The 27,496-nt window shown below is 47.3% G+C and overlaps 1 protein-coding gene across 1 annotated transcript in view; it reads right to left on the reverse strand.

The window, feature by feature from the left end:
• The window catches only part of LOC137858486 (uncharacterized), a 116,482-nt gene that overhangs the window by 28,370 nt on the left and 60,616 nt on the right, over positions 1–27,496 (reverse strand). Inside the window, exons 16-23 of the mRNA XM_068686325.1 lie at positions 23,424–23,564; positions 21,545–21,697; positions 20,352–20,525; positions 6,307–6,387; positions 4,394–5,333; positions 3,455–3,609; positions 918–1,265; positions 322–686 (exon numbers count right to left, since the gene is read on the reverse strand). Of these exons, the coding sequence (XP_068542426.1) occupies positions 322–348 (27 nt within the window). The 5' untranslated portion in view covers positions 349–686; positions 918–1,265; positions 3,455–3,609; ... (3 more) ...; positions 21,545–21,697; positions 23,424–23,564. The remainder of the gene's footprint in view (positions 1–321; positions 687–917; positions 1,266–3,454; positions 3,610–4,393; positions 5,334–6,306; positions 6,388–20,351; positions 20,526–21,544; positions 21,698–23,423; positions 23,565–27,496) is intronic.

A 27,496-nucleotide genomic window follows, 5' to 3' on the forward strand; every position in this document is an offset into this window, starting at 1 on the left:
CAGAAATGGCTTTAGGAAACGAAATGCAAGGAGCAGCCTTTTCTTGTTTTCTGGCAGCAGAAACACCAAACAAAGCATGAGAAAATTCTCTTGCTCTGTGGTTCTGCGTATCTTTCAAAATGGTTCTCCCACTCTGGAGAAATCCACTCCAAGCTGGATTTGCCCTATGAACTTCCCTATCTTTCTCCCTCTTCCCCCAACACATTTACACATCGATGCCTACCTACATGTGGAAGACCTCTGTGGAAAGAAAAGCTGTGGGGTTTCTCCTTTGGGGAAAGCAGGGGTTTGTTTTCTTTTTTTTAACGCTGAACTTCTTACCTCTTCTCTATCGGAGAGATTTAACATCCTGCTGACTAGCCCCCTCGTAGACTGATTCAAGCCCAAGAGACACCGTTGACCACATCTGAATGATGACAGCACGAATTCAGGACTGTGCACAAGATTTCCCCTCCTCGAAATGTTTCCATCCGGTGTGATTAATCAAATATTTGCTTTTCCTCCGAGCAGATAACACTGGTGAACTTAAAAACTTCAGCCATGTAGTACCCACAGACTCCTATCTCCTTGTTCTACTTATCTCAGGAGTACAAAGGCCAACTGATGTCTCCCATCCCAACCAGAGCCAGGCTCTCAGCTTCCATCCCAGTCGCAATCCTGATGGTTTAGTCTTTGTTTTGGACTCGCTTGATTTAGAGAACAAGGGAGAAGAAAACAAGTGAGAAAAGGGTCAGGAACAAAAAGGAACCCAAATCAGTAAAAGTAAATGGTCCAACCCTAATACCAGTCTCTCTGAAGTGAAGGATTTAACCCATAGACCTTTAAGGCGGTCACACCAATTTCTGGCACTCTGCATGGAAGCTGCCACTTACAAGAGGCAGTTCCAACCCTCCCAGCTAGCTGGACAAAATACATACCCAACTTCTGCCATCCCTGAGACATCAAGTGCAGTTTCAGTCTCTCAGAGAACTTGTGGACCTTGGAACATGAGATCAAACCTCCAACGCCTTCGCCTTCAATGGAGAAGCAGCAGCAAGATGCGAGTCTGCACGCCCCGAAGCACAGAAGGGGATAGCTGGAGATGCTGGCAGTAATGAGGAAAGCACAGCTTGGCACAGGGACAAGCTATCTCTGCTTCTTCTTGCTCTCCCTAACAATTTTCAGATGGAGGCCACCGGGCCAGGGAGGCTGCTGGAGGAGCAATACCACGAGGATCCGCAGCCTGAGGATGACCTCGAGAAATGGAATCGCTTCAGGAAACAGAGCTATGAGAAAAAGATCAGCTAAAAAAATACAGTGGAAAATATGCATCACTTGGCTTAACTTTAGTTTTGAAAGTAGGGGAAGAGCCTTAAGTTTCTCGCTCCTGCATCTTGCTTTTTCTTAAGCCTTCGCGACAGAGGGAAGATAGCTTCTGCCTGGCAGGACAGTTGGACACCTTTAAGGCAAAGAAGTCTTAATGGCAACCTCTTCTCCCCTTGAACTCTTTTGAAATTGCCCTTTCTTGGGCACTGACGCTGTGAATGGAAAGGAGACAACAAGAACAGGTGCTTTCCATGAGCCACAAGCAGGAGGAGTCAGAGTCAGGGAGGACAGGATCAGGAGTGTGCAGAAGGTGGATTTAGGAAAGCAGATGAGCTGGAGAAATTGGTAGAGAGAGTCAGAGTAGAGAAGCATCCTCTGTGTTCAGAGAGGCAGGAAGCTCCTCTGGGGAAGCAGGCTTACCAGCAGCCTCTTGTGATATTTATTTTCCCACCCTGAATCCTTGGGTTCCCCCTTTGAGGCTTAGCACACCCAGGACTCCCCTTATTCCCCATGTATCCCTCTGCCTTGGCTTTGTGGCTTGTTTTTCTGTCTCCCAAAAGAGAGAAACAGAGCAAACGCTGCCAGCCACCGCTGTCCCAAGGGTACATGGGTGTGCTGGCAAGGCGGGGACTGCTACACCGCTTCTTCCAGGAGAATAGATGTTCTTCCAGCTTCCCTCACTCAGACATGCCCTTGAACATCTCACAAGACTGAATGAGATCATTAGACACAGAGAACATGATTCAGAGCCTGTCCTCAAACTTTTTTTTTGCTTTTCTTTGCACATTTTCCCCCCTCCATACAACAGGGGAAAGGATGCTATGGCATGTTAGCTCTCCACAAACAGGAGGTCCTTCTCCTCATTCTCCTGCGGGTACACAGGGCATTTCTTTAAAGAAACTGAAAAAAAAAGAGTCGGCAATGAGATATTCTAGAAGCAGGCACAGCCCTATTGGAATTGCCACAGATAAATCAACACATGGAAAGCTGGAGTCAGGAAAAATCCCATTAATTTCTATTTACATCCCTTCAGAACTTGCCCCTCAAAAGTTTTGATCACTTAACCTAGTTTTAAGGAGCCATGTATTATGGAATCCCACTCTTTTATCACCATGAAATAACATCGCTGGAATTTGGTTTGTTTGTACATAAACTCAGCCGCAAAAATAAATGAAGTGGGAACTGCCCACATCTCTTGCATATGGAAATCTGTGTTTAAGAACAAGAACACCCACACAGCTAATTGTCATGAGATGAGTTCCTTGTTGTTTCTTGGTTGCGCTCACAATGGGAACACTGTTCGGTGATACAGTATTTTAAGCCTCACATCCTGCAATTTGCATGGTATTTTCATTTGCATTTCTAGTCTCACTGAAGCTTGAAAAGTCAATTTTGGAGGGATATTAATAGTTTGTTGATCCACATTCTAGTCCTTGAAAACATCCTCATCAGAGCTGATGGGGAAGAAGAAAGTGCACAAGCTACACCTCTTAAGGGGCTTAAGAAAAGCCCTGTGTCAAATCCATGTTGTGCTGGTGGCAGGACTAAGTGGCTGTTTTTAATCTAACCTATTTCATTCAGAAGCTGTTTTACCTTCTCAGGTAGGAGATGCTATGATTTTGCTAGGCAAACCTCCTGGTAATTTTGCCAGATGCCCCTGGCACCAAGTCTAAAGGTCCCACAGGCATGGAAGAGAGTTTTTCCCTGCTTCCCTGGTCAATGTCATCCCTGGATCCTCTAGGACCGGGTTGGAATAAACTCCTTGGGCAGAGATCTGTCACCACATGCAGCAGCTATAACATGATCTGTCACCACATGCAGGTACCTCACAGCCTGTCATTATCAGTGGCATCTACTGTCAGAGACCCCTACAGTCTCTGCGGGAGTGCAAAGCTTCTGTTATTCCTCATATTTTATAGGGGAAGAAGAACCGAGCAGGTTAACCATGGAAATCTGTGATAAAGAAAGAGACTCAACATGATCTCCCGGTTTTCTGCTGCTCCTAAACCAAGGGTCAAGCCTAGAAATGCTGCACGGGGTGAGGTTTCTAGAAAGGATTTTCCACCAAAAGAAATTCTTCACAAGGATTTCATACCTTGATTCTTCATTTGCTCTTACATACTGCAGTAGAGGAAACACAAGGTCTTACCTACTAGCTGCTGTAGGCTGAACCGTGAGCCTTTTGTCCGCTTTGCCTCTTTGGCCACAGGGAAGGCAGCAGAGAACAGGGCCAGCACCTCCTGAACAGCTGTACCTCGGGCTGAGCGTGCTTGCTTGGACAAGAGTCACTTAGAAGCAGGCTCCCTAAGAGGACATTATTAGAAACAGCTGTGGGATCAGCCCAGCAGCGGCTCACGTGCGTTCAGCTGTGCTCGGCTACGAGCAGGGCGAGTTCGGAGAAGCGCGGCCTTCCTCACGAAGGTGGGCTGGGGCCGTGACGTTTGGCAGCTGGGGTGGGCATGGTGGGAGCAGGGATTTCCCTCCCCAGCCACACACCGAGCCAGAATGGGAAGATACATCCCATCCTCAGCTCCTTGGCATCCAAACCCTCGAGCACGCTCCTCTGCAGGAGGAAGAGGAGGGTAGTATCAGCACTCAGGCTCGCCGACAGCCCTTCACGTTCAGCTCTCCCCAGAGAGCAGCAAAATATCTCTTCAGGAAGCAAAACACATTTTTTCCAGAGCGATGATGAATGGGAGGGAGAGGTTCTTCCAGCCAAACACTAGCCGACCCCCCAGTCCCATAACACGCAGCTCGGGAGGATCACAGCGGGATGCAGCTGGCTGGATGAACGCCACCTGCCACGGACGGCAGCATTCGTGCCTGCATCAAGCACCGAGCGCCACCCGGCACGCTCTGCAAGGCCCCTCACGTCCCACACACGCTTCTGGGAGGTCACGTTAGGCATGAGGGGATGGGTGAGAACGTGCTTTTCATGCCCTGCTGACTGGGAAACCAGAGCGAACTGTGTAGTAGCACGCGTTGGGCCCGACCACCGCCATTTTGGTTGGCCCCAGGCATCACGCACAGGCCGCCACAGTGCCTGTGGCCGGGACAAAGCCTCCTGTGGGTTGCATTAATTACTCACAGTATTAAATATTGGTCCACGGCCCAAGGCAAAGAGGTGGTGTGAGGGGAGAAGGAGGAGAAGACAGCTCCAAAAGGCCACCGGTGCAGCTCCCGGGACATCTGCATTCAAGGGCTCCTAACCAGAGGTCGGGTCAGTGTTGACTGCTGGCCACACACGCACCTCTTACAGGGGACAGCTGGGTCACAACCTCTGCTCGAGTGGCTCAGTACCTCTGCCAAGAGACCTGTGAGACAGCAGCAGAGGAAAACCCCAAACACACTGCTCTCTGACTCTCTCAGATGCTCCTGCATCATCCCACACACAGAGGAGAGTCGGTGGCCTCTGGACCTCAGGGGCCGTGACAGCTCCCCGTAATGTTTTCAATGCCTTGACCCTTTTGGCTAGCATTACCCCACGCTCAGGTAGCAAAGCCAACATTAACAACTCACAGGGTGGCTTTAAAGCAAGGAGGTGGTCGCAGAGATATCAGCATTGTTCGCTAAGCCCCCCAGGAGCTCCGAGCCAAAGGAGCTAGAAGCAACTAAAGTGAGCAGAGGCGTCTTTTTGTTTTGCAAACTGCGGCAGTTGCCAGCTCTCCCTTACCTGCTAAACCCATCTCAGGCATGTGGAAAAGCATTTGGGAATGAGATCATGGCCTCTGCTGCTGCTGCTGGCCTCATCCTCTAGCCTAAGGGGCAAGCTGAAGCCAGCTCCCCCAGGAGCAGAGCCAGTGTAGGGCCAGTGAGGCCCAGCCAACTATCTCCAAGGGGTTTTATGCCCCAGCACGATGGCTGGGCTGCCAGCAGGAGGTGATGTGAGGAGAGGACTTCACTCCTCGAGCTCCCTGCCGTCCTGCTGAGGATCGCACAGATGGTCTGTGGTGACAACCAGCCACGTCTCACTTCATTTTTTCTTCTTTCTGACACAGCACTCCTGGGTGTAACAGGTCCCTCAGAGACTGGCATCAAGGGAGAAGGAAGCTCAGTTTGAGCCCGTCTCCAGGATCAGATCATGCTTAGTCACGTGGAGAGGAAAACAAAACAACAACAATACCAAAACACCCCCCCCAATAGCGGCAAACATTTGTCCCCAGTTGCAAATGCACAGAATGATATGGAATCACTTCAAAGAATAGAATCAAACATTGTTTCTCCTTTGATTTCCTCAGTTTGAGGAAAAAAAATGCATTTATAATATGCTGTGATAAAGGCATGATGGGTGGGATGCTGTGAGATGCTGTGGAGCATGGGAAGGGGTTTTAGATTTGCTCTGCTTCAGCACTGGTTGCTACTAAAAGTGTGCTTAAGGGGTCTGGCAGAGGGGTGTGCTCCTGGAAGTTACCATGCCTGTTGTCCATGCAGCACTTTATAACTCGTTGCTACCACCTCCTTACTGACACCTAGTTCAAGGCATCTGATTCAGAGCATGTGAAAATTATTAGAGGTGCCAACAGGACACAGGTCACTGGGAGATGAGGCAAGTGACAACCACAAGGAACCCAAGCTAAGCACCACAGCATCCTCTCAAAAACAGGACGGGGACTCCCAGGTGGGCTTTGCTTTTGTTTCCTCCCTGGTTGTCTACCAGGAGCATCTCCTTCAAAGATTAGGATCTATTTTATTTGAGGACAGGGGAAGCACCATGATGCAGCAGCTTGAAATACGCACTCAAGCTTTTCACAATAAACTGTCCCCAGCCCCATCAGTAAGCTCTTGTCAGTAATTAATTGGGCAAACCCTTTGTCTAGCCACCAAATATGACAAAGCAACTGTCATAAAGTTTCAGGCCACATCTCAAGGTCACAGCAGGGACTGTGGTGAACAGGACAGGCAGGGATCCAACCTTCCAAAAAAAAAACAAGGCTCCCTTTTGTGAACCAGGCCCCTGGGGCTTCTCTTTGTCATCAAGAGTAATTATTTTGCATATCTCACCCCGTATAAGCTTGATGGTTGCAATTCCTTGCATCCAGTGCACATCCCAGACACAGGTATCGTATCAGGCTGTAGCTGATCCTGCCCAGGAGCAAGGAGAACTGGTTATCAAAAGGCCGTTAATACAAATGCATTACTAGAAAGAAGGCAGTAAATAAAACAGAGATGGCCCCTTTAATTATGCATAAGCAGTAATTAAACCGTGTTCTGAACCAATTAATGGCTCGCTTCAAGGACAAAGCAAAATGGTCTGTTTATAGCTTGAAACGATGTTATTGCTGCTTCGAAAACAAAAACAAAACCTAAACAACTGAAGATCAAACAGCCCCATCAAGGCCCGAACTCGTTTCCAGGAAATCCTGTGTTCTTCTCACCAAGATGCGGTGATTCATGGTGGTGTCTCACTAAACAGCCTGAAGTCGGGTGCACTCATTTGCTCCACATTGACAAGTTCTTACATTTTTTGTCCAAATTCGCAGGTGCCCAGAGCCAAAATAAGCTGTGGAGTGTCAGACAATAATACAAATTTGAGATTTATTACGGTGTTAGTATTATTTTAGCACTTTGGAGGCCTGGTAGAGAGCCAAGACGCCCTTCTCTTTCCTTTTTGCCAAGGATTGTGTGAAGCAGAACAAAACAACGTGGTGTCTGCCCTCAAATGCTCAGACCCCAGCACGAGGGGGTCACCCAGGAGCAGCGACTGCCCCGGCGGCTGTGATAGCAGCACATCAAGCAGCCCCATGCACCACCTTAGTGCACCCAGGCTTTGGAAGAAGAGAGGATGACCTTGCAGTCCTATTGCTCTTCCTTCTCTAGTAGAGTTCCAGAAGTCCCGCGTCCCTTTCCAAAGAAAAGACAGCAATTTAGAGATGTTTCAGCACTCTCCCAGGCCATCTCAGCGTCCCTTAAGATGGTTTTAAGAAGCCATGTGTTTTGCAAGGAAAGATACCCAGCTCATACGGCTGCTCCTTGGCTGAAAAAGCAACATCCTAAACCAAACAAACATGTTGTTTCCCATGCAAGATGAATGCTGGGTTGGTCGTTGCTGCCCTAAAAGAGAGCAGCAACAAAACCGTGTGAACTGGAATAACTCCACTAATTAGTTTCCGGATGATCAGGCTGCAAACTGCAGTGTTAGCCCATGTTGGTTTTCTTCCAAATTTCTCACAAGAAGCCTGAGACAAGGCAGAAGATGGAGCTTTAGGGGATTGCTTCTTGCTGATTCTCCTTCGTTCTGTTAGGATGCAGGCTCAGACACTGAGCTAAGCAGAAGCAGATGGGAAAGAGAAAGCCAGCTAGGCTTTCAGCATCATGAATCTCAGATAATACAGAAAATAAATAAATAAATTGCCACGGAAAACATCACCTTCCTCATTTCAGCTGAGTTCAACGGCTCACCACACTTCTAACAGAAGAAACCCATGGAAGTCGAGTGAACAAGCAGATGTCGGAGTCAATTTATTTGCTGGATTAACATGCTCTGTAGCCTTTATTAGAAGAAAAATTGTGAAAGATTTTTTTAATCAGTAACACCAGGCTTTCAGGACATTGATTATTCAGCCTAATCACACAAGTATATATAGCCAATTTGCTTTTTCATTTGTCATGACTTTTTCCTGTAACACTGAAGACAAAGCTTTTCCTTTGCTAAAAAGCAAAGAAAGATGCCTCAATCTCAGAGCTACAGGACCGAGCTAGCAGAGAAGAGGAGACTTGAAAGCATAGCTAGGTACACAACAGATATGGAAAAACTTAGTAACAGTAGGAAAATGGCCAACACTGATTCGCATAGAGAAGTGTGACTGAATTCACATTTTGACCTGCTATTCTTGGGAAAAACATAGGATTATATCCTCCTCCTCAAAATCCCAATGCACATTGTGCTTTTGACTCAGCTCTCCAAGCTAGTCACTACAAAGGCTAAAGCCAAACCTACCCAGATGGTCTGTCATTCTGATTATGAAAATAACCATTTCTGTTTATAATAACAACAATGACAAGGACAACAACAACAAATAGAGGAAGAGTTTTTAAAAAGGGATGAAAAATTAGCAACCTGAAGCTGTCAACATAAATGCTGGATGCTGAGGAGCAGCTAGGTTATGAGTAGAAACAATATATCATTAAAAGGCCAAAGCAGTCCTGGTAAAATTAGAATGGCAAGCTAAGTGTTATTGTGGTTTTCTCAGTTTTATGTTTTTGGTAATGCCAAATATTAATAAAGTTACATATTTAAGGGTCCCCCCAGCCACTTATCCACCCTGTTGCTTCCCAGCAGAGATGCTTGAGGCCACTGAGTCACACCGGGAATTCCTGACCACTGAAGAGTTCACTATTTTGGACACTGCAGCCACTGCCTAGAATAGACCCTGAAGACCACGCTGAAAAGAGATGATAGATAGGAGGAAACACAATTTGGTTCTAAAATGCTTTTCTACCCTGAGCAAATGACGTGCCGAGGATGCTCCAAGCACTTTCCACATTAGCTCACACTAAGAATAACACCGAAAAAAAAATATCTTTCAAAGTGGAAAAATATCAGAGTCTTGATCTGGAAACTGTTTAAATGGATCTAGCCTTCACCTTGCAAACACATCTCAAGTAAAAATATTAGCTCAATGGAAAAAAAAAAAAAAGTATTGTTTAGGAAAAACAGCAACTGCATGTTTTAAGTTGTATGTTTTCCAGAAAGCTTGAAACTAAAGTGGTTTTGAAACACTCAGTTTTCATTCTAACCTTTTTTCAGTTGCTTTAGAGGAGTAATTTGGGAAATAGGCATCCAGGTCTGCCTTGCATATGGATAGATGTGTGCAAGACAGCAGTGCACGGGCAGCTATGGATATTGCAACATTTTTTCCAGCCTCACTGGCATGCTTTCCTGTAATCTTCCATCTGTTCCCAATAGTGTTAGAGGAGACAAAACACTGCCTTCAACAAGCTATACTCTCTTGGAGGTAGTCTGAGTGGAGGAGGAGGAAAAGAAAAAAAAAAATCGGAAAAGTGCTGTCAAAGAAAAAAGTGCCAGGGGTGGAGGGTGGAGGGGAATTGCCAAGAGGACTGCAGTTTCCAGAGCGTGGTCAGCAGAGTGAGGTTTTTTTGTATATATTACAGAGCAATGATGCCCTGAAGACCACAATGAAACCTCTTTACTCCGAGCCTGTGTGTGTTTTATCAATCAGGCAGCAAGATTTCCTTACTTCCTGACAGAGAAACTCCTTGCAAAAGCAGCAGTGATTTTATTTTTTTAATTTATTTTTATATTTTTAAAAGAGAGCTCGGGCAATCAGCACACCCTAAAAGGGCTTACCATTCAGGGCAACTTGCTTCCATCTCCTGAATCTGATTCATCACCTCGGTATCTGTCAGCTTGTTTCTCGCTCCTACTGGACTTACAGCTCCGTATGCTTTGGGAGTTCTCAAGGGCTCCTTTTATTTGCTCTTAAATCCTGCTGAAAGCGTTCCTTTTCAGAAAACATTCCCCTCCCCTGGTGCTTGGCTGTCACTGACATCTACCACAGCAGTCAGCCCCCTGTGCTGATGTTTGCTCCACTTTGCACCTCTGCTCGGAGGACACGCGAAAGCTGAGCCATGCAGAGTCACGTACCAGCTTTCTCTCGTTACGGAGACCAAAAGAGACCCAAACTGAGGGGAAAACCCCAGAAGCAGTCATAGACATCCGCACACCTCAGCGTTTCACCACTCAAAGCCTTCCTTGGGGTCAGGCCAGAAACACCCAGGTGCTCCAAGACCCTTTCATTTCCCAACACCTTTCAGCTCCCATGCAAACTACCAAAAATATTTCTCTTTTTCTTTTTTTTTTTCCTCTCAGTTACGTGATAATTTCCAGCTTCCCATCACATAACCCCCGATACAGCCTCATTAAACAGCCTTAGTGCCAGATTTAGACATGTCGGTAACCTACCCCTGCCAGAAGGGTGGCACCAAAGCACCACCAACACCTTCATGCCAGCTGCTGAGCCCCCACATGAGAAAAAGCAGCCCTGTAAAATGATAAATATGGGTTATAAACCACAGCTCCCACACCACCCCAGTGATTTCTAAAAGGGACAGTCATTTTCTTGCTCTCCTCATGGGAAGGGGCAGGATGCGAGGACAGGGAACAGCCCTGGCCCCAAACCAGGATGGTGAAGGCCTGTGGGGGAGAGCTGGGCCTAACATGGCCGCCTCAACCACCCATTTATCAGCTGGGGCAGGTGCCCTCTGCCAGCCTTCTGCTCTTCACGGCTCTGGCCCAAAACGCCTCAGGGTTGCCTCAGGAGTGCTGTTTTTGAGCCATTTGCCTTCAGGCCTCCAGGGATGGCCCAGGCACCCGCCAGCCCCTTGCCATGGCGAGAGAGCCTTTTGGGGCAGTCTGACACGGAGCTGGGGTCAGGGTGACCCCAAGCTTGCTTTGTGCTGCAGACATAATTAGAGGCTCTTCAAGAGCAACCAGGCTTTCTCCACAGGGACCCCAAGCTGCGATGATGTGGGAAAAATGAGTGCTGCCCTGGCTGGTTGGGAATTGCCTGGGACCACCGAGAGAAGCTGGCAGCGCTCCCCAAACCAGGAGCAGCTCTGTGATGGGTTTTTCCATTTCTTGGAGCCGCAGGTCTCGGCCAAGGAAGAGTGCTGTTGTGTTCGGGGCTTGCTTACACGGGCAGGCGTTAGAAGTGGTTTGTTTCCCTGGCTCTTCTGGCCGAGGTTTTTTGGGAGAGCTGGGCTTTTATTCTGAAGCGAGAGCAGCAACAGCTCGTGCAGCCCGAGCGGCGAGCATTCCTCGCAGCGTCTGCGAAACATCAGGCACTCTCTGTTCGAGCACATGTGGGCTCTTGCCCAGCTCATCCTCTCCTCTCCCTCACCTCTGAGCAGGGCCAGATACTTTTCTCTTCTATTTCCCCTGACTGAAACGGGTTTTGACCTCACCGCTTTCAGAGCTGGGAGCCTGAATGCGTGATCTCAGCGCTTGTTTGTAGGAAAGCAGGCTGTGATATCACGGAGCGAGGGGATCAAGCATTGATCCAAAACCTGCGGAGGTCATTGGGGTGTCATCGGGCTGTGCACAGGGCCGTGGGTGCTGAGTTTAGGGAATGAAGCTCCAGAAGAAGACAGAGGAAGGGCTCTGCTAATGGCATGTGGCTGATGACTCCCCCCATTTCCCCATGTTGCTTCTCTAAAACATCTTCACCAAAATTTATCAAGACCTTTGGAGAGAGAGAGAGCCAAGAGTCATTAAAAAAAAAAAAAAACAACAGCCCACTTTTCAGATATCCAAAGGCCATCTCAAATGAGCTGTGCCACCGAAATGAGTTACCGAGCAGTCCTGAGTTATGAGTGTAGCGGGGAGAGTCAAGGTCAATTTGCAAAGAGAGCGAACGGGAGGAAGTCCGACGCATAAATAATCTGTCATGAACTATTCACCCGTTGCTATTCCTATTACATCCTCAATAAGCTAATAAGCAGCACTGTTGCTCAACGGCAGACTGACAGCACATTTGCCTTCTGTGGGGTGATGCGATCGCTCCTAATTGATTTTGGCCACTGCCTCAGAGTGCGTGGTGGATATCTGGGAAGAGCAATAACTTCGCCATGCGATCATCCTGGTCAGTGACCAAGACAAGCTATTCTCCAACAATCACTGGACACCTTCCTGCATGCAGCTTCAGCGCTCAGGCTTAGCTCATAACTTGGGTGCCTTTCCTTTGCAGCCCTCAAGCACTTGCTTTCTGGAAACCAGACAGAATCCTCATTCCTGGCCATTTAACCTTGTATTGCTGGACTTCGGTCATTTATGGTGAAATTGTAAATATATGTTTTTCCTTTGAAAAACTAAACTCTTTTGCTAACAGGACTAGAAAATCTTCATAAGACAGGAGGCATGGTACAGGCTGAGGAGGTATCTGGGGACACAGCTGAGCTGGTTTGGACATGCAGTGTAAAATGTGTAGGTGATGCAGTGTGAAAATAGCTCGAATCCTTTGGATAGCAGGAAGATAGCCCTCTCCTCTGGTACTGTGTTTCATCGATATTTCTACCCTCATTACAGCCCCAAACCTTTCCCTCATGCTCAAAACCTCTTTTCTCTGGCCAGACCTCCTTTCAAGAGCTACTGCTTGCCTTGCTTTCACAGGGGACTGGTCACAAGAGATGGCCCATTTATTGCTCTGAAAACAGCCTCCCTCACTTGATGGCATGCCTTTATCCACCACCAGATTTTTGGCCTTTTCAGGAAGAGTTTCCCACCAGGATCTTAGCTGAGAGTTGTAAATGCTGTAGGAAGAACGGGAGGTAACCTTACCTTGCTTGAATGGATTCTTGTTTGGTAAATCCAAAGCAAATGATGTCTGGGCACAGATTTAAATTAACCCAAAGCTTCTTCACCAGATTGGGAGCTTCCAGACAAGATTGATTTATAACTGATGCCGTGTTTATGATACCATAAATGACACCACAACCACTCTTCACTGTACAATCTGAAGATTTAGACCTGAACTTTGTTTTTATCATCACAGCCTGTAATTGATGAAAAGCCTTTCCCTCCTTCTATGACAATTTCATTACTTAAAAAGCTTACGGCAAGAGACCTTGTTAAAAGCCTCAGTCAGCCAGCTCAACCCCAGCTAAACGTTGTTTGACACTCCAGATAGTTCTAATAGATTTGTGAAGCATGGTTTCTCCCTGCAAGCACTGCACTAACTCCTCCCCAGTCTATCAGTTTTATCCAAGTGCCTACTAATTCTAACATCTCTGCCAGCTGCTCTGACACAGCAGTCAGATTTCCTGGTATATAGGTCCCAGGAGATGCCTCCAGAACTGGTGGCACATTTACCACGCTCCAACCTTCAGGCACAGAGCCTGATTTAAGCAGGAGGCTTCACACCCCAGCAAGCGATGCCATGGTTTCCCATCTCAGTGACATTAGAGCTCCTGGGAGAGTAACGCCTTGTTCCAGCAACCCTTGCCCTTCGTTCTCTCAGCGTGGTTAATGAGCCATCACCCACCAGGCATGCTGGCTGCTTTCAAGTCCCATTACAAAGGCGGGATTTTAAGCTATAGCATTTCACTCCACAACAGAATTGAACAAAGAAGATGTATTTAGTCCCATTATTCCAGCAGGCAGTCCATAATTAGGTAGGACAATTCCACTGCTTGCCATCGTGAATCAGTGCCCTGCTTCCCTTGGCCCAGTGATGCTCAACGTCAGAAGAAATGGAAACTCCCCCAAAACACCCACCGGTTCTGGCGACCTCCGAGGAAGCTTTCAGGCTGAGGGGACAGCGTGCAGGCGTTTTCTGAGGGTGGGAGCTTTGTGCAACCCCCTGTCTTTGCTGCAGAGCCTGCATTTCAGGCTTACATCCCCAGCCTCTCCAAGCAAATTGCACTGTGGTAGGGTAAGCTGGGGCTGAGGCTGCAGGGGTGAGAGGTTAAACAACTCTTGAGCTACGCACTAGCTGAAAATACACGATGAGAGCTGTTGCCAGGTTAACTCCTAGAAAAATCAGCCTCAGCCCAAAGGGCAGATAATAAATTGGTGTATAAGCTAAACAAAGTGCTGACGCAGCCTTTGCTGGAACAGCACTCCCAGCGCCGCTGTAATACGGGGCCAGGCTGAAATTCCGCTGTGATTGACACTCTGCCATCACATCATTTGTTACCGATCCCATTTTTCCTCCCTTCCTCTGCTTTTCACTTCAAGGGACAGGACCTGCAGCAGCACAGCCTGCAGAGCCCTCCTCCGATCTGTTTTCCATTTGAGCATCCTCCTCTGAGGATTGACTCATGCTTCTTGACATAAAGCACCGCCTCTTTGGGCTCTTATAAGGAAATAGCAGGAGAGAATTGTCTAATTCAGACTTTTTGGCAGACTTTGCATACTATGCATTATAGCGTGCATTTCCAGCCAATGCCTTTGCCCTTTTGTGGTCATTTCAGAACAAACTGAGCTTCCTCCCTCAACATTTTGGGTACTTTTGCAAGCTCGCAATGCCTCAGACCAAACAGAATTAGTGTGAGGCTGGGAATAAATCAAACCTTGGAGGAATTATTTTAACATATGAACCATAAACACTCCTCTTCCCTTTCTGCTTTGCTACTAATTCACATCCCAGTGACTCCGGGATTTTGCTACAGGGAAACACATTTCAACATCAGATACAACAAATGGGATGCACGAGGATTATCATGGCCACGGCCTGTGTTTATGGGAGCCCCGTCTCTGTCCCACGCTCAGGTCTTTAAAACCGGAGCTGTGAAATAAATGCCTGTAGTGAAACACGAAACCAAATGAGACTGACCTGGGATTTGGTTCTATATGGGAAAGTCAGGCTGAGTTCACCTAGAGAGTTGTGAAGGTTCATGAACCTTGGGAGGGAGCAAAGGTCCAGTTCCGAGCAAGCCTAGCCAAACCTTTTCCAGCAATGTTAAACTAGTATATATTTGGGAACAGGGAGATCCTGTAAAATAAATACTTTTAATAGGAAGTCTATTGGAGGGAGACCTGGTGGTTTCAGCAGCGTTTAGCATTAACGCGGTGGATGAAGCGAAGGCTCAAGCTCACACAGAGCCTGGGAAGTGTTAAATAACTCAGGCTGAACCCGGAGCCCCTTGTTCCTGAGGATCCTATTATAAATGTGTCATTTGCAGCTCTAGAGGTGAGAAGAGCTGACTTTGTTGGGTATCTGAAATAGGGAAGTCTCAAGCCGGCTGAGCCCTTTACACTCTGATGAACTGAAGGCATCTCCTCATTTTCCCCTGAAAATTTTCTCAGAATTTTTTATTTTTATACTGAAAACTACCAGTCTGCCCTCTATGCCCCTCCTTTTGGCCACGCTCAGCAAAATACTTCACAAACATGGACGAAAACTAACTGAAGGCTCAGTAAGCCCCGACATTTCCAGAGAAGGAAATTAAATTTTCATCTGAAAATCATGACTGTTTCCGTGGAACAGATCTTTAGAGACAGGTCCTCTGATTATCAGTACTACGATGCCCTACAAAAAAATATGGGAAAACCCCAACGTAACTGACTTTCTCAGAGGCAAAGGAGCATGCCAGCAACTTAACAGGGGCTGGAGATTTTGCTTTGGGTCATGACTCCACTTTTTTTCAAGATTTGGCCAAGGTAAATGGAAAAAGATTTTCAGTACAGCCGGTATCTAATCTTTAAATTAGAAAGGAACTGAAGCCAGGGCTTCAGACTTTCATTACCACTACCAGGCTCCTAAAGCTGGGAGGAAAAGGTCTGATAATGCTTTTAAACACCAGATTACTAATCTGCAGCCTGATTAACGAGCTCCCATACACCAGACAAGCTGGTCTCAAAGGGACTCCCCTGTCCCTTACTCTGTGGGTCTGGGCAGCAGTGGTGATGCTCACCACAATGACTGCCCTGCCTCCAAACCCTGACAGCCCTGGGCTCCAAGAAGGGGGCATACTGGTGGTCTTGGCCTCATGGCTGTCAGCAGAAGAGGACAGTGGGTGTCAGAGGATCAAGCTGGAGCAATTTTGGTGTTGAACCTACCCTTGATAGGTCTGGCTCGTGCCTCATTTGACGTGCTCACTCCAGGAGTGAACATAGGCAGGGCAGAGCCTTTGGTTCATCTGTCAGCTTAAAAAAAAAGTAAAAAAGAAAGAAAAAACAGAAATTATCCTTGCTTTCCCCTAAGAGAACATCCCAGCCATACTGTGATAGGAATTAAGAAAGAACGGTGGCGCAAATGCCATAAACATCACTTCTGTGTGCGCTCTGCTGCCAGAGCACACATAATAAAGCTTAATTTCCTGGTGCCGTGCCCTGCCTGTAATACACTGCCCAGATCTTCCTACTGCTCCCAGCTGAGAGCCAAGTCATTCTATAGGATTATTTTGTTAAGAGCAAAGCTACTTGATCAGAAGAGATTTAGCACCAGATTATGGCCACAGCTTTTTCCGGCCTGGCGGCTGCGGAGGAAGAGGGCAGGAGCTGCTGGTGATGTGAGGCTGAGCCTGGAGCTTGGGAGGCCTGGGTTCAGCCCTTGCAGCAAGTCCCCTGTAAATTTGGAGATCAGACACCCTCTACTGCCTTTTCCATACCAAAATATAGGGTTTGAGGAAGGGGGATGTATTACAGACAGCCAGATGCTCGCCTATTATGAGGGAGATAGACAAAAGCTCTGATGCCAGCACACCAAAACCTCCTGGAAGCCAGAAGCCACATGCCTTTACGATGCTCACAAGCTCTTTCCCAAGCCCTGTTGCCCATCCCATGGCCCAGCACCTGCACCCCAAAATCAGCACTAGCAGGGTCTGGGCTAGCAGGGAGAACCAGCCCTGTGCCAGGCTTGGAAAGAAGCTGAGCCTTCAGAGATGTGGGGTCGTGGTCTTAACCACACAGCACAGGAGAAAATTCTGTGCAAATAAATTGGGACATGATACTGGTTATGCCGTTACTGAAACCTAATCAAATTGTATGAATATAACATTTAAATGTTAGTATTGGTAAAGTGTGGTGAGCCTCCCATCCCATCCCATCCCATCCCATCCCATCCCATCCCATCCCATCCCATCCCATCCCATCCCATCCCATCCCATCCCATCCCATCCCATCCCATCCCATCCCATCCCCTTTCCCCAGCCTGTCATTATTTCACGTACCAAGAACCCGAGTGCCTGAATTTTACACACCTGGAGCAAACCGTGACTCAAAGAACAGCAATAGAAATCTTAATCATGACTCCCACAGCCCAAAGCAGCGGTCATGGGATGCTTTGAATCTTTTCCAACTTCATAAAACAATGGCAAGGCCTCCTTTGATTGCTATGGGAGCAGGTTTTAGCTCTTCCTGAAACATTTAAATACATATTTCTCCAGGGCCATGCCTTAGGGTTAACTTTATGCAAAATACTGGCAAAGCCTTATCCCTTTGAGAGCAAGAATGCAGCAGGTAAGCAGTTCCCAAATGTTTTGTAGTTGCTGTGTATGTTGAAGTACTAAGCAACAACAGGACCCACCACATAGCAGGGGACCCCTCTGGCATGCCGAGCCCTGTGGCAATGAGTTAAAAAGCTTCACATCAGCTGTGGGGGCCTCTTTGGATGTGCAGCCTGGTACAACCCATGGACCTGCTCTGCGACAGATAGCCTGCAGGGTTTTGTGGACCTTTGCTTGGAAACCACAGGACCACATCATAAAAATAACATGGCAGTGTTACTTAGACTGGAAAAGAAAAAAAAAAGTGAATTTAAATAAAACATCATGGAACATAACTATAATTACAATATTGCCAGCTGTGTCTCCGCTTACACAGCCTTACCAGTTACTGGAAATAGTGAGCAACTTGAAAACCCAAACTACTCTTGGTATAGGATACACTAGTGAGGCTGTCTTCCCATCTCCGTGATGAATTCCTGGATGGCTAAACAAGGAACAAGTGTTGGATGTTGTAACAAACTACTGATGGGCAAAACAAAATGATGATAAGTGGAGACAATTTTAAGGTTTGGTTACAGGTAGCCTGATGGACTTTCTAATAGCTTGTGCCAATCCATTACAGAGCCTATTTTACTGTTAATTGTGGATTAGCTCTTTATATTCCACTTATATATTAACTTCACTCATATAATGATGACCCCAGGTCTTCAGCTTCCCTTCTGCAAGAACAAAGCTGAAGGGAAACGCAGGCTGGGCAGTGAGAAACATGGCACTGATAAACATGGTCACGGAGATGTTGAAAAACAAGTTCCTAAACATTACCCCTGAGATGTGAGAAGGCACTGACTGGTGGTCCTCAGCCAAAACTGGCCCCAGGGAAGTGATGGTGCAGACAAGGTGATGAGCAGGAGCCATCACAGCAGCCCTCCCTGATCATTCAGCTGCAGGAGCCCTGACCTCTTTTGAGGCAATGCCCCAGGGACTGCGGGCATTGTGTTGCTTAAAAGTTCGATACCCAAGACTCTAGCTGAGGCAATGTATTACCTTTCACGGAGGAAATGAGTGCAGATTTGGCTAGGGACATAAATAAATATGAGATCATTTTCTTGGGGCTGATTTATGTGATGAATGATTTGCTGTTTCCACCCTACGTTGTTCCAATCCGCGAGGTAGCGTCCTCCTTCCGAAATCAACAGGAGCTGCAGATGCTCTTCAGCTCAAAAAAACAGGTTTTGCACAGCCAAAATAAGCCAAAAGTAGGCACTTTTCATCTCTCTCTTCCAACATTTCGTATTTGCAGCATTTGTTACAAACTAATCATTGCTAAAGCCAGGAGGCAAATCATGACTTGTCTTTTTCAATATATTTAGGCCCTTTTTACACTTATCTCATACTAAAATGCTCCCCAAGTCTGAGTGTTTGGCATCAGATTTTTCTTCATACATACATATATTGAAAGAAACATTTCAAGCTAACACTTCATAGAGGAAACGTCAGTGTCTCTGGGATCCTGATTACACAGAAGTTTATCACAATGCCCATACCGCAAAATTCAGCCTCACTTCTGATTGAAAGGATCTGACTTCAGTGGTGTGATTATGCATGCAGAGTTAATAAAGTGTAGGACAGGGCTACACGTCCTGCTCTAAATCAGCATTTGCGTTCATACCCAATTAAGCACTACAAATACATAGCTTGGTTTCTACCATCAAAGCACTTTGTGAACAATAGGAGTCTACATCAAAATAATTGCATGTGTGTATCCTCAGATGGAGGGAAGATGTGGATGGCTGGGAGGGGGACTGAAAGGAGGAAAGCTCTGAGCTCCTGCAGACTTGCTTTTGTCAGAGGAAGCACAAAATTTGGCTTAAATCTGTGCTGCATCCTTCATGCAACTGAAGACAGATTACCAACTTCTTGTTGTTCATCAAGTTCATTGAGTTATTACCTTTCCATGTGGGCTACAAGTACGATGAAGAAGAATGAATAATCTTCAAGTGCAGTGCTAAAACCTAGAAGCATCTCCTGTTGGTGGAGAGAGCCTGAGAGAGAGGTTTGGGATCTTCCCTGCTGCTGTTTTTTTGTACCATACAGCTGCAAGCAGCAAGAGAGCCAGCCTGAGCTGCCCCCCAGTGAGAGGAGGATCTTCTGTCCCTAATTCTTTTATGCTGGGAAAATAAAAATGTATGGCATTTTGGTACAGAAAATGCTTTCTGTCTAGTTCCACTCCCAGACAGAACCAACCTGCTACAAACCACAGTGCTGTGCAGTTTAGGGGAAACACCGAGGCACAGATGGGGAAGAAGAGAACACCTCTGCTCCGCCTGGCTGGGCAATTCTGGAGCCAGTTTGGAGCATTGGCCAGAATTTCAGCCACAGGTGGGACAGTGATGTCAATGCTCCCTACAAGCACTGCAGGTAGAGCTGAGAGTGTGAAGAAAGATGGCTTTGAACTGCTGCCACAGTCCTTTGCCACTGCGTTGAGATGTGTCCCACACCAGTACGAGTAATGGTGGACTAGTGCTGCTGCATTTACTGTCCCATAAACAGTGTTGTAAGTTTTTAGTGGGTCTGCTAAGGAGTACCTTTATTGGTTCTGTGCTGTCTGCTAGTTAAACCTAGCAGAAAATGGCGAGGTGTCTCTGTAACAAATTGACGTTGTTTCTGTTTGTGCAGAAGGGGAGCTTTTAAACAGGAAACACTTCTAGATTTGGATGGAAATCTGGACTGTGACTTAGAAATATTCAAGTGGTTCCCACTGCTCACCCCATCAACCACAAGTCTTCACCGAAGATGTATGGAAGGCGGAGTGGGGCTCTGTGGAGCATTTTAAAGCTGCTTCCTGCTGCCAAGCAGCTTGTGTGGTCCTGCTCAGGGATGTTCTCAAGGGGACGTTACCTGCCTTAGGTCAGGTGTGCAAGGAGGTTAAAAGGGAACACCTTCCACTCTTGGTCCAGGTCTTGGTGAAATCTGCTCCCCTGAATTTCTAAGAATAACCTCTAATTCTCTTTACACATACACTGCCCACAGCTGAAAGAATCACAGACAGTTCCTGCATTTACCTGCTGGTCTTCCACCAGCCTTGAGAAATAAATTCTCCAAGAAAACTCAGCTAAAACAGGCCAAGCACAACACCATACCTTGTCATGGAGCTCTGCTGTGATGATCATGCTCTGCTTCATGTTTCTTTTAGCCCAGACTGCAGCCAACTTGACCAGTCCACAAAGAGCTAGGAGCCATCTCCTCTAATATTTAGGGCCACCAGACTCCGGAGCATAATGTGTTTCTTGCGAGCAGTTCTCCATGAAGACAGTCTTGGGAAGAAAAGCAGAAGTCACAAGGGTTATTCCCCATCTCCCTCATGTCCACCTAACTCAAGTCTTGGAGCTGCTGCAAGCACCTTGCTGGTAATAAATCCTTTCTCATGCATCCTTTTCATGCTAGCGCCCTCAGGCAATGCAGAGTGGAAAGAGTAAGGTTTCAGGCTCAGTACCAAGGAATTCCTCTTTTCAAAAGGCCAGACACAACAGCTGGGAAATTTTGGGTTATTGCTGCTTTGTGTCAGCTCTTACCCACTCCTGGAGGGGGCTGTAATTTCTGAAGCGTAACAGCATTTGAACCAGGCCGAGCGATCTTTGAATTATTTTTTTGGCTGACATTTCACAGAGGAGTGAGTGTGTGTACTAACACATATCTGCGTGTGTATTTTATATCTGTATGTATACACACATGCCTCGGGGGAAGGCAGGCGGGTAACTCAGCACGTCTAGCCTTCAAAATGCTGATTCAGGAGCCTGGAAGCTGCCCCCAAGTTGCTGTTTTTCCAGGCCCTGGCTAGTTTTCAGCCAAGCTGAGCCCAGGGGTACTTGAGATATCTGTTTAGGGTGAGGGTCCAGCCTGAAAAGTAGCAGCTGCTAGCAGCACTGCTGGGCTGTAATGATTAACAGATTTGTTTTTGTGGTGTCCACATTCCCAGTGCTTCCCCTGCCTTACCCCACTCTCAGGGAGCTGTCTCCTCCTCCTCCTCACACACACGCTGAGCCCCTCGGGGGATGCACATTTCTGTGGGCAGCAGCAGTGGAGACACCATAGCGCCCACCAGGAGCAATGAAATGGTGACGTTTTGGCTGGTGCCTACAGCGGTAGTGTGGCTACACACACAAACCCACAGTCATCCCTTTCCCCAGACTGTTTTTCGAGACACAAAAGAAGGAATCTCCTCATTTTCAGGAAAGGCAAACAGAGCTGTTTGAACATTTTCCCCCTTTATGCCCCGAATACTTTGCTTTCATGAGTCCTCTGAGCCTGAGGAGGAACATCTCCTCCCACCTACCTGGCCCCAAAAATGCAGGTGGTGGGGACTTTTCCTGCTGCTTGCCTCGGGGGGGATTTGCTGGGGGAAGCACTGGTGGGGATCTCGGCGGGGCTGTGCAGCAAGGCACCGGCGCTGGCTGCCTCCCTCCCTCGCGCGGGGATCAAGAGTCTGCTGAGAAAAAGCAGATAGGGTTTCACACAATGCAAAGCACATGTACAAGTAACTAAAGCTGCGTAAGCACTTTTCTTTCCGATGGAAACGGTCCAACGTATGTTTCGAAAGAATGCGAAAACGTTCCCCCTCCTCTCTCGCCTGCCGCCGACGGATCCGGCCTGACGGGGACGATCCCCTCGGACGCTCTTTTCGGAGAGGGATTTAAGGCTTGGGAAGGGGCATGGATGACAAGGCTGGGAATTCGTGCCCTAAGTGCCCTAAGCAGCAGAATAAGCCCTTAGAAAAAGTCTTATCAGCTGAGGAAAACACCTCAGGTTAAACACACATTATTGCTGTGAGAAAACGTGCTCAAGCACTCGCGTCCAGTGAGAAGGGACACGTTTGGGGTTTTTCCCTCTCCGCGTTTAAGCGCTGTCAAATGTTTGCATCCTTCCCAGGCAATTCGGCTTTTTGGGGCATCCCCTCCTCCTCCAGGAATGTCCATGCAAAAGGAAGTTTCTCTGTGGGAAGCAGTTTGTCTCAATGTCATTTTTCATGGGGGAAGGGAGGAAAGAACCAAACATTTCTGACCAGCTGCTTTGTGCATATATAGGCTGCTGCAGAGAGCTCCCAAAAACAGAGCTCAACGGGGAGAAGGCAAAGACAACGTGTGGTAAGCAATGTGGATGGCCTTCTCATGGCCAGGGATTGCTGTTGCAGGATCCCCAGGGTACAGGACCATGTTTTGCGTTCAGATCATCCTTCTCAGCATGAAGGACAACGACTGGGGCACCGAGTCGGAGGCACTGAGGAATGGTGCCCAGTGAACACGAAGCCACCATGCCCTGCTGAAGCCCTGCAGCCATTTCGACATCCCGTGATGGTCGATTCCAGATCATCCACCTCTTGTGTGTGATGGATGTGTACGACATGCTCGTGTCCCGGGATATGTCCCTGCCCCACATATCCCAGCACAGAGCTGAGTCATCCGAGACAGACCTAGGGGAGACGAGTTCCACTTGAACTCCACAAGTATCCGCTGAGTTATCATTATTCTTCATAAAAATAAAAAACCTCCTCTTCCAAACACTGCATATGCTTAGTCACAGGGAAGGAATGATAAACTTCCAGTGTTTCTGGTGGGTCACCACATTCATTTGCAGGCTCTCCCAAACCATCATGAAGAAATGCCACCAGAGGTCCATACGCAGGTCCTGTTACGGGCATTTTATTTCCCATAAAGATTTAACCAATAACCCTGCAGATCCGTTTCCACATTAGACTGAAACCTATAGGTTTCACGGGAGATTAAGTTCCCAAAATGTCTCCGTTTGAAAGACAGACGGCGGAGGTGAAGGGAAGAAATAAACGTTTGGGCCTTATTCCCGGTGAATGTCAGCTTAACTGCGTTGTGTGTTTGTGTCTATTTATACCCACGGAGGATCGAAAATTACAGCTTTAAGCAGGAAGCTAAACCAAGAGTTTTAACAAGTCTGAGCAGTTTAATTTAATGCTGTGGAGCAGGGGGGGCACTTCTGATACGAGCTGGGGAGGAGGGCTAGGCCTGACAAACCGTAACAGGAGACAATTTTCACCTTATTAGCCACCTGATGAAAACCAAGCCTTTTTAAATACTCCTCAGGACAGAAGCCACAAAATGTTATTAAGGCTAGAAAAGCTTTTCTGGAGTCGGTTCGAGAGGGGTGAGACAGAGGCACAAGCCCAGGAATCCTGAGCAACTTACCGTGTGGGGGAAACTGAGGCAGACAGCTGCAAAATGACTTCCTACAGCCCCACAGCAGGCCAGGAGCAGGAGCGCAGAGGAAATCCTCGTCTGCTGGGTCCCCAGGGGCACACAAACGCTGAGGCTGTGGTTATAGGTGGCCTGCAGGAAAGAGCATAGCATCGTTTTTACGGGCATGTTTTTTGCTGGAATCAGTCCTTCCTCCGCGACAGCTCTGTCCCTGCAAGCTTTGTGTGAATGTGAACTCAGCACACAACCCTGTGGTACGGAAGGAAAAAATACCCACACCTTTTTGCAGTAGCTCACATCCAAATTTCAGACTCAGTTTTGTTATTATTCCCAGCAGCTCTGCCTGGAAACCCAAGTGAGCGGTCCCAGACTGTGGGGATGACCACACAAGCAAACTTCCAGGACAAAATTCCAGTCCGTCCCGTACGTTTTGGGAGAGCCTGCAAAAGCACAAGAGCCCTTTTCTCTCTGTGGTGTCACAGCGTGCTCCTGAAGCACACCGGGAACTAACGCAACCCTTGGGCATGGATTTCCTTGAAAACCTGGCCCCTTAGGTTTTATTTGCCTTTTTAGCAGGGTAGACAGCAAACAGCACCCTTCACAATGCTGTCCCATTTGAAAGCGATGTGTAAAGAGTTCATAAATGATCAGCGGAGCTTCTGGAGCACGTTACAGGCAGGAAAATCAAACTGCTGGGTGCTGCCCATGGATTCCCCATTTACTAAAATTCAGCCCCCTTTCCCAAGGCTTGCTATCAACTGCAACTCCTTTGAAAGCACAGAGATGGATGGAAATTAAATTCCTTCCCGGACACGGAGGTGGCCTTTATTTACTGTAAACATTATTCCAGGTTTAAATTCGGAAATGAAACAAGGGCTGGGCGAGGAGCCTGGATTCTGGCCAGGGCTCGCTTGCAGCCGGAGGTGAGTGGCGCTGCCAAGGCGTGCTCCAGTCCTCCCTGCGTGGCACAGACCTCGGCTTCCTTTGGATCACTTTGTACGCCCTTCAGATGGGAAAGGTTCGTTTGCACAGACATCTGAGCAGCTTACTCATCCGTGTTACTCACTGGCCGCTTGCTGATGGGGAAGGAGCAGCCCAAGCCCCCAAAACCAGCCGTGAATTACCCTAAAGCGAAAGGGCTGGGCTTGATTCAAGATCGTCTGCCCCGTGGTTTGTGTTAAAAAGCAACATCAGTTGGAAGGAATTTCTCTCAGCTGAAAGTCAGGGAAAACATATTTAGGACTATTGAATCTTCTGGGTATTTCTCGAATACCAGAACACAAGGGGTCAGGAGCTGGGGGGAATCCTTTTTTTTTTTCTCTTTTTTTTTTTTTTTTTTTTGCTCTCAGTTGTTGTCTGTATGGGTAAATTCTGCTCAGCGGCAGATACTGACAAGTTGCTAACTATAGTTCATCATAAACGTTGTGCTGACTGTGTTTTCTTACCTGTGTAGAGGGGAAAAGGAGGCATTTGACATTTTCTACGAGGGTATGGAAACCCTTTTTTTTGGAGCAGCCCTACCTTTCCCCCTGCCTGGTCTTACACTCCAAATAAGCAAGCAGTCAGAAGTCTGGTTTGCAGATTTAGCCGGCTTCCCCTTCCTTTTATGTGTGGCTGCAATTCCCAGTCAGGCTTTTGCACCCTAAGCTCCTATTGCAGATGAACAAAACCAGACACTGCCAGCTTGATGTTTGAAGCCAGCCCTCATTCTACTCAAAAAAAAAAGTCTGTAAAAAAGGTCTGCATCTGCAAACACAAAGCTGATGACACTCACCCTTGTCCTATGCTTCCCAGGACCCAGCTTTCCTATAGGGTATAACAGGTTGCTCTTGTCACTCTCGTGCATCTCCTTGAATCTAGCAGTGTAAGCATTCAGTAAATTTAAAAATTTTCTAAATTCTCTTTTTTATTATTATTAAAAAAGAGCAAAGAGTAGTTTAAGTATTCCTCCACCGCCGTGTAGACTGTTTCCTATTAAAGGCAACTGTGTGCAGCATTTCTATTAAGATTCTGCTTCCTGTTGCGTAACAGGGAATGTCAAAAATCCCAGTATCGCTTAAGAAGTTATTACAAGCACCAGAGAGTTTTCTATTCCCAAGAAATCTCTCCCAGTGGGAAGCTGGAAAAGTTGCTGTTGAATTTACAGCAAATGCCTCAGATCCTATGTAATATTTACGGTGTCCCTCTCATCTTATCCAGGCTGGCTTGCTGTTTTGCTGCCATGAAAGAAAAGCCTGTTTCAGTGGCTAAGGGCTGTGACGTTCACTTATAAGGACATCGAAGCGGATGTGATAGCCACAGGAAATGTCCCAGCCTCACTGAGGTACCTCAGAGAGGTATTCGGTCAGATGAGAATTCACTAAGCTGATTCCCAGGGAAAAAAATGCAGTAACTTGATGAAGGAAGAGAAAGAAATGTGACAGGTCTGCATTCATGGTTTGCCAGATCTGGATTCCATGAAAGCCAGAGGAAAAATTCCCATTCGCTTTCACAGGAGTAGGATTTTTACCCCGAAGAGCTTCTGTTCAAACAGAATTACGCTTCATTTTGAAACATTGCAAGAACTGGGTGGTGTCCATTTGTATAAAGGCTCAGGGAGAGGCAACTTCCATCATTAGGGATCACTGTCCTCGAAATAACATCTGGATAAGAGCAATCCCAAACTGAGCGTGTTGGCTTTAAACACTGGTCCTAACCTAACCTGGATCCACCACGGCTGGTGCTGACCATTCCAATGGATGGCTCTGTTTTCGTGCGAAAGCTGCAGGAGATGCCTCTGAACTTGTCTGTCCTTGGGGCTGTACTTCAAGGGCGACTCATCTGCAGCTTGCCTGGGGGCAATTCCAGGGCTAATTAGGAAGTTGTTCTGGCTTTGCTGCCTGTGGAAGAAATGAACACTCAGTTGGAAACAGTTCTACGTGCAAACCTGTCAGAGAGACGGTGGGGATAAAGGGAGGATGTCTTTTTTGGGTTGAGCTTGGTACAGTACCTAAGTGACACATGGATGATGCACACGTACTGTGGCAACTCCCTTAATGAATCGTTTCACAGTCCTACATCTTAGCCCAAACTTTTAGAAACAGAGTTAAGGGCTTAGAGCCCATGTATATGTATTTAGAGCTGACCATGAATCATGTGTGCCGAGCACTCAGCAGCTTCCACAAGTCCTTAGGAAAGATGCTGGGTGCCCAAAAATTCTTTAATTATGGGCATTTTCTAAGGAGATGTGAAGCTATGTAGCTTGAGACAGCTTGTTCCAGAGGTGCTGCAGGCATCAGACAGATTCGAAGCTGAGAAAACAGGATGTGGCACCTGGATGAAGGGCATGAAGTGAGCAAAAAAGAGGCCAGGGGCCAAAACTGAATCCTAGCTCCAAGCATGCTAGGTGGTAGCATCGACTCCCAAGGGGAACAGCCTGAGCTTGAGTCACTGTGAGGCGGTCTGAGCAAAACCCTGGGAAATCTTGCCCAGATCAACCTGTTCCCTGTGGAAGGGCAGCACAACGCAGCAGGTCAGCGTGTGCTTCCCGACGTCTCCATCAACACAGAGGAGATTATGTGGGAAGGAGGAACCCGCATTAGCTGTATCCTTCAGGGCAAATTACAGCTCAGGAGACAAGCAGCACTGTGAGCAAGGAGCAGCTAGGTGCTAAGCCCATTATGTCCCTTTTTAGTCCCCTTTGCATATTCGCACGTACTCAGGAAGAAAGTCATCACACCAAATAAACCACAGCCCTGCTTTAGACACGGACAAATTGTCCCAGATGAAGGCAATGCTGGAGTAAAAGGAATCAAACATTTAGCATGGTGTCTCATGAGACATGCAGAGTGGGGGAGATGAGAAACCCTTCCTCCAGATATCAAGCTGATCGAAGAACCACAGGGCGAGGAGAAATAGTAGCTGCTCCACACTGAAAAGCAGAGATGCTGAGGGGAGCGGTAAAAAGATTAAAGTGGGTGTCTGGTTTTATTTAACATCTTCATTAATTCCTTGAGAATACAAAGGAGTGAGTGCCTTCACATCTGAAATGGCTTTGAAACAGGCAGCCAACATCCGTGTCACAC

This window comes from Anas acuta, chromosome 6 (genome assembly GCF_963932015.1).
Source record: "Anas acuta chromosome 6, bAnaAcu1.1, whole genome shotgun sequence".
Lineage (NCBI taxonomy): Eukaryota > Metazoa > Chordata > Aves > Anseriformes > Anatidae > Anas > Anas acuta.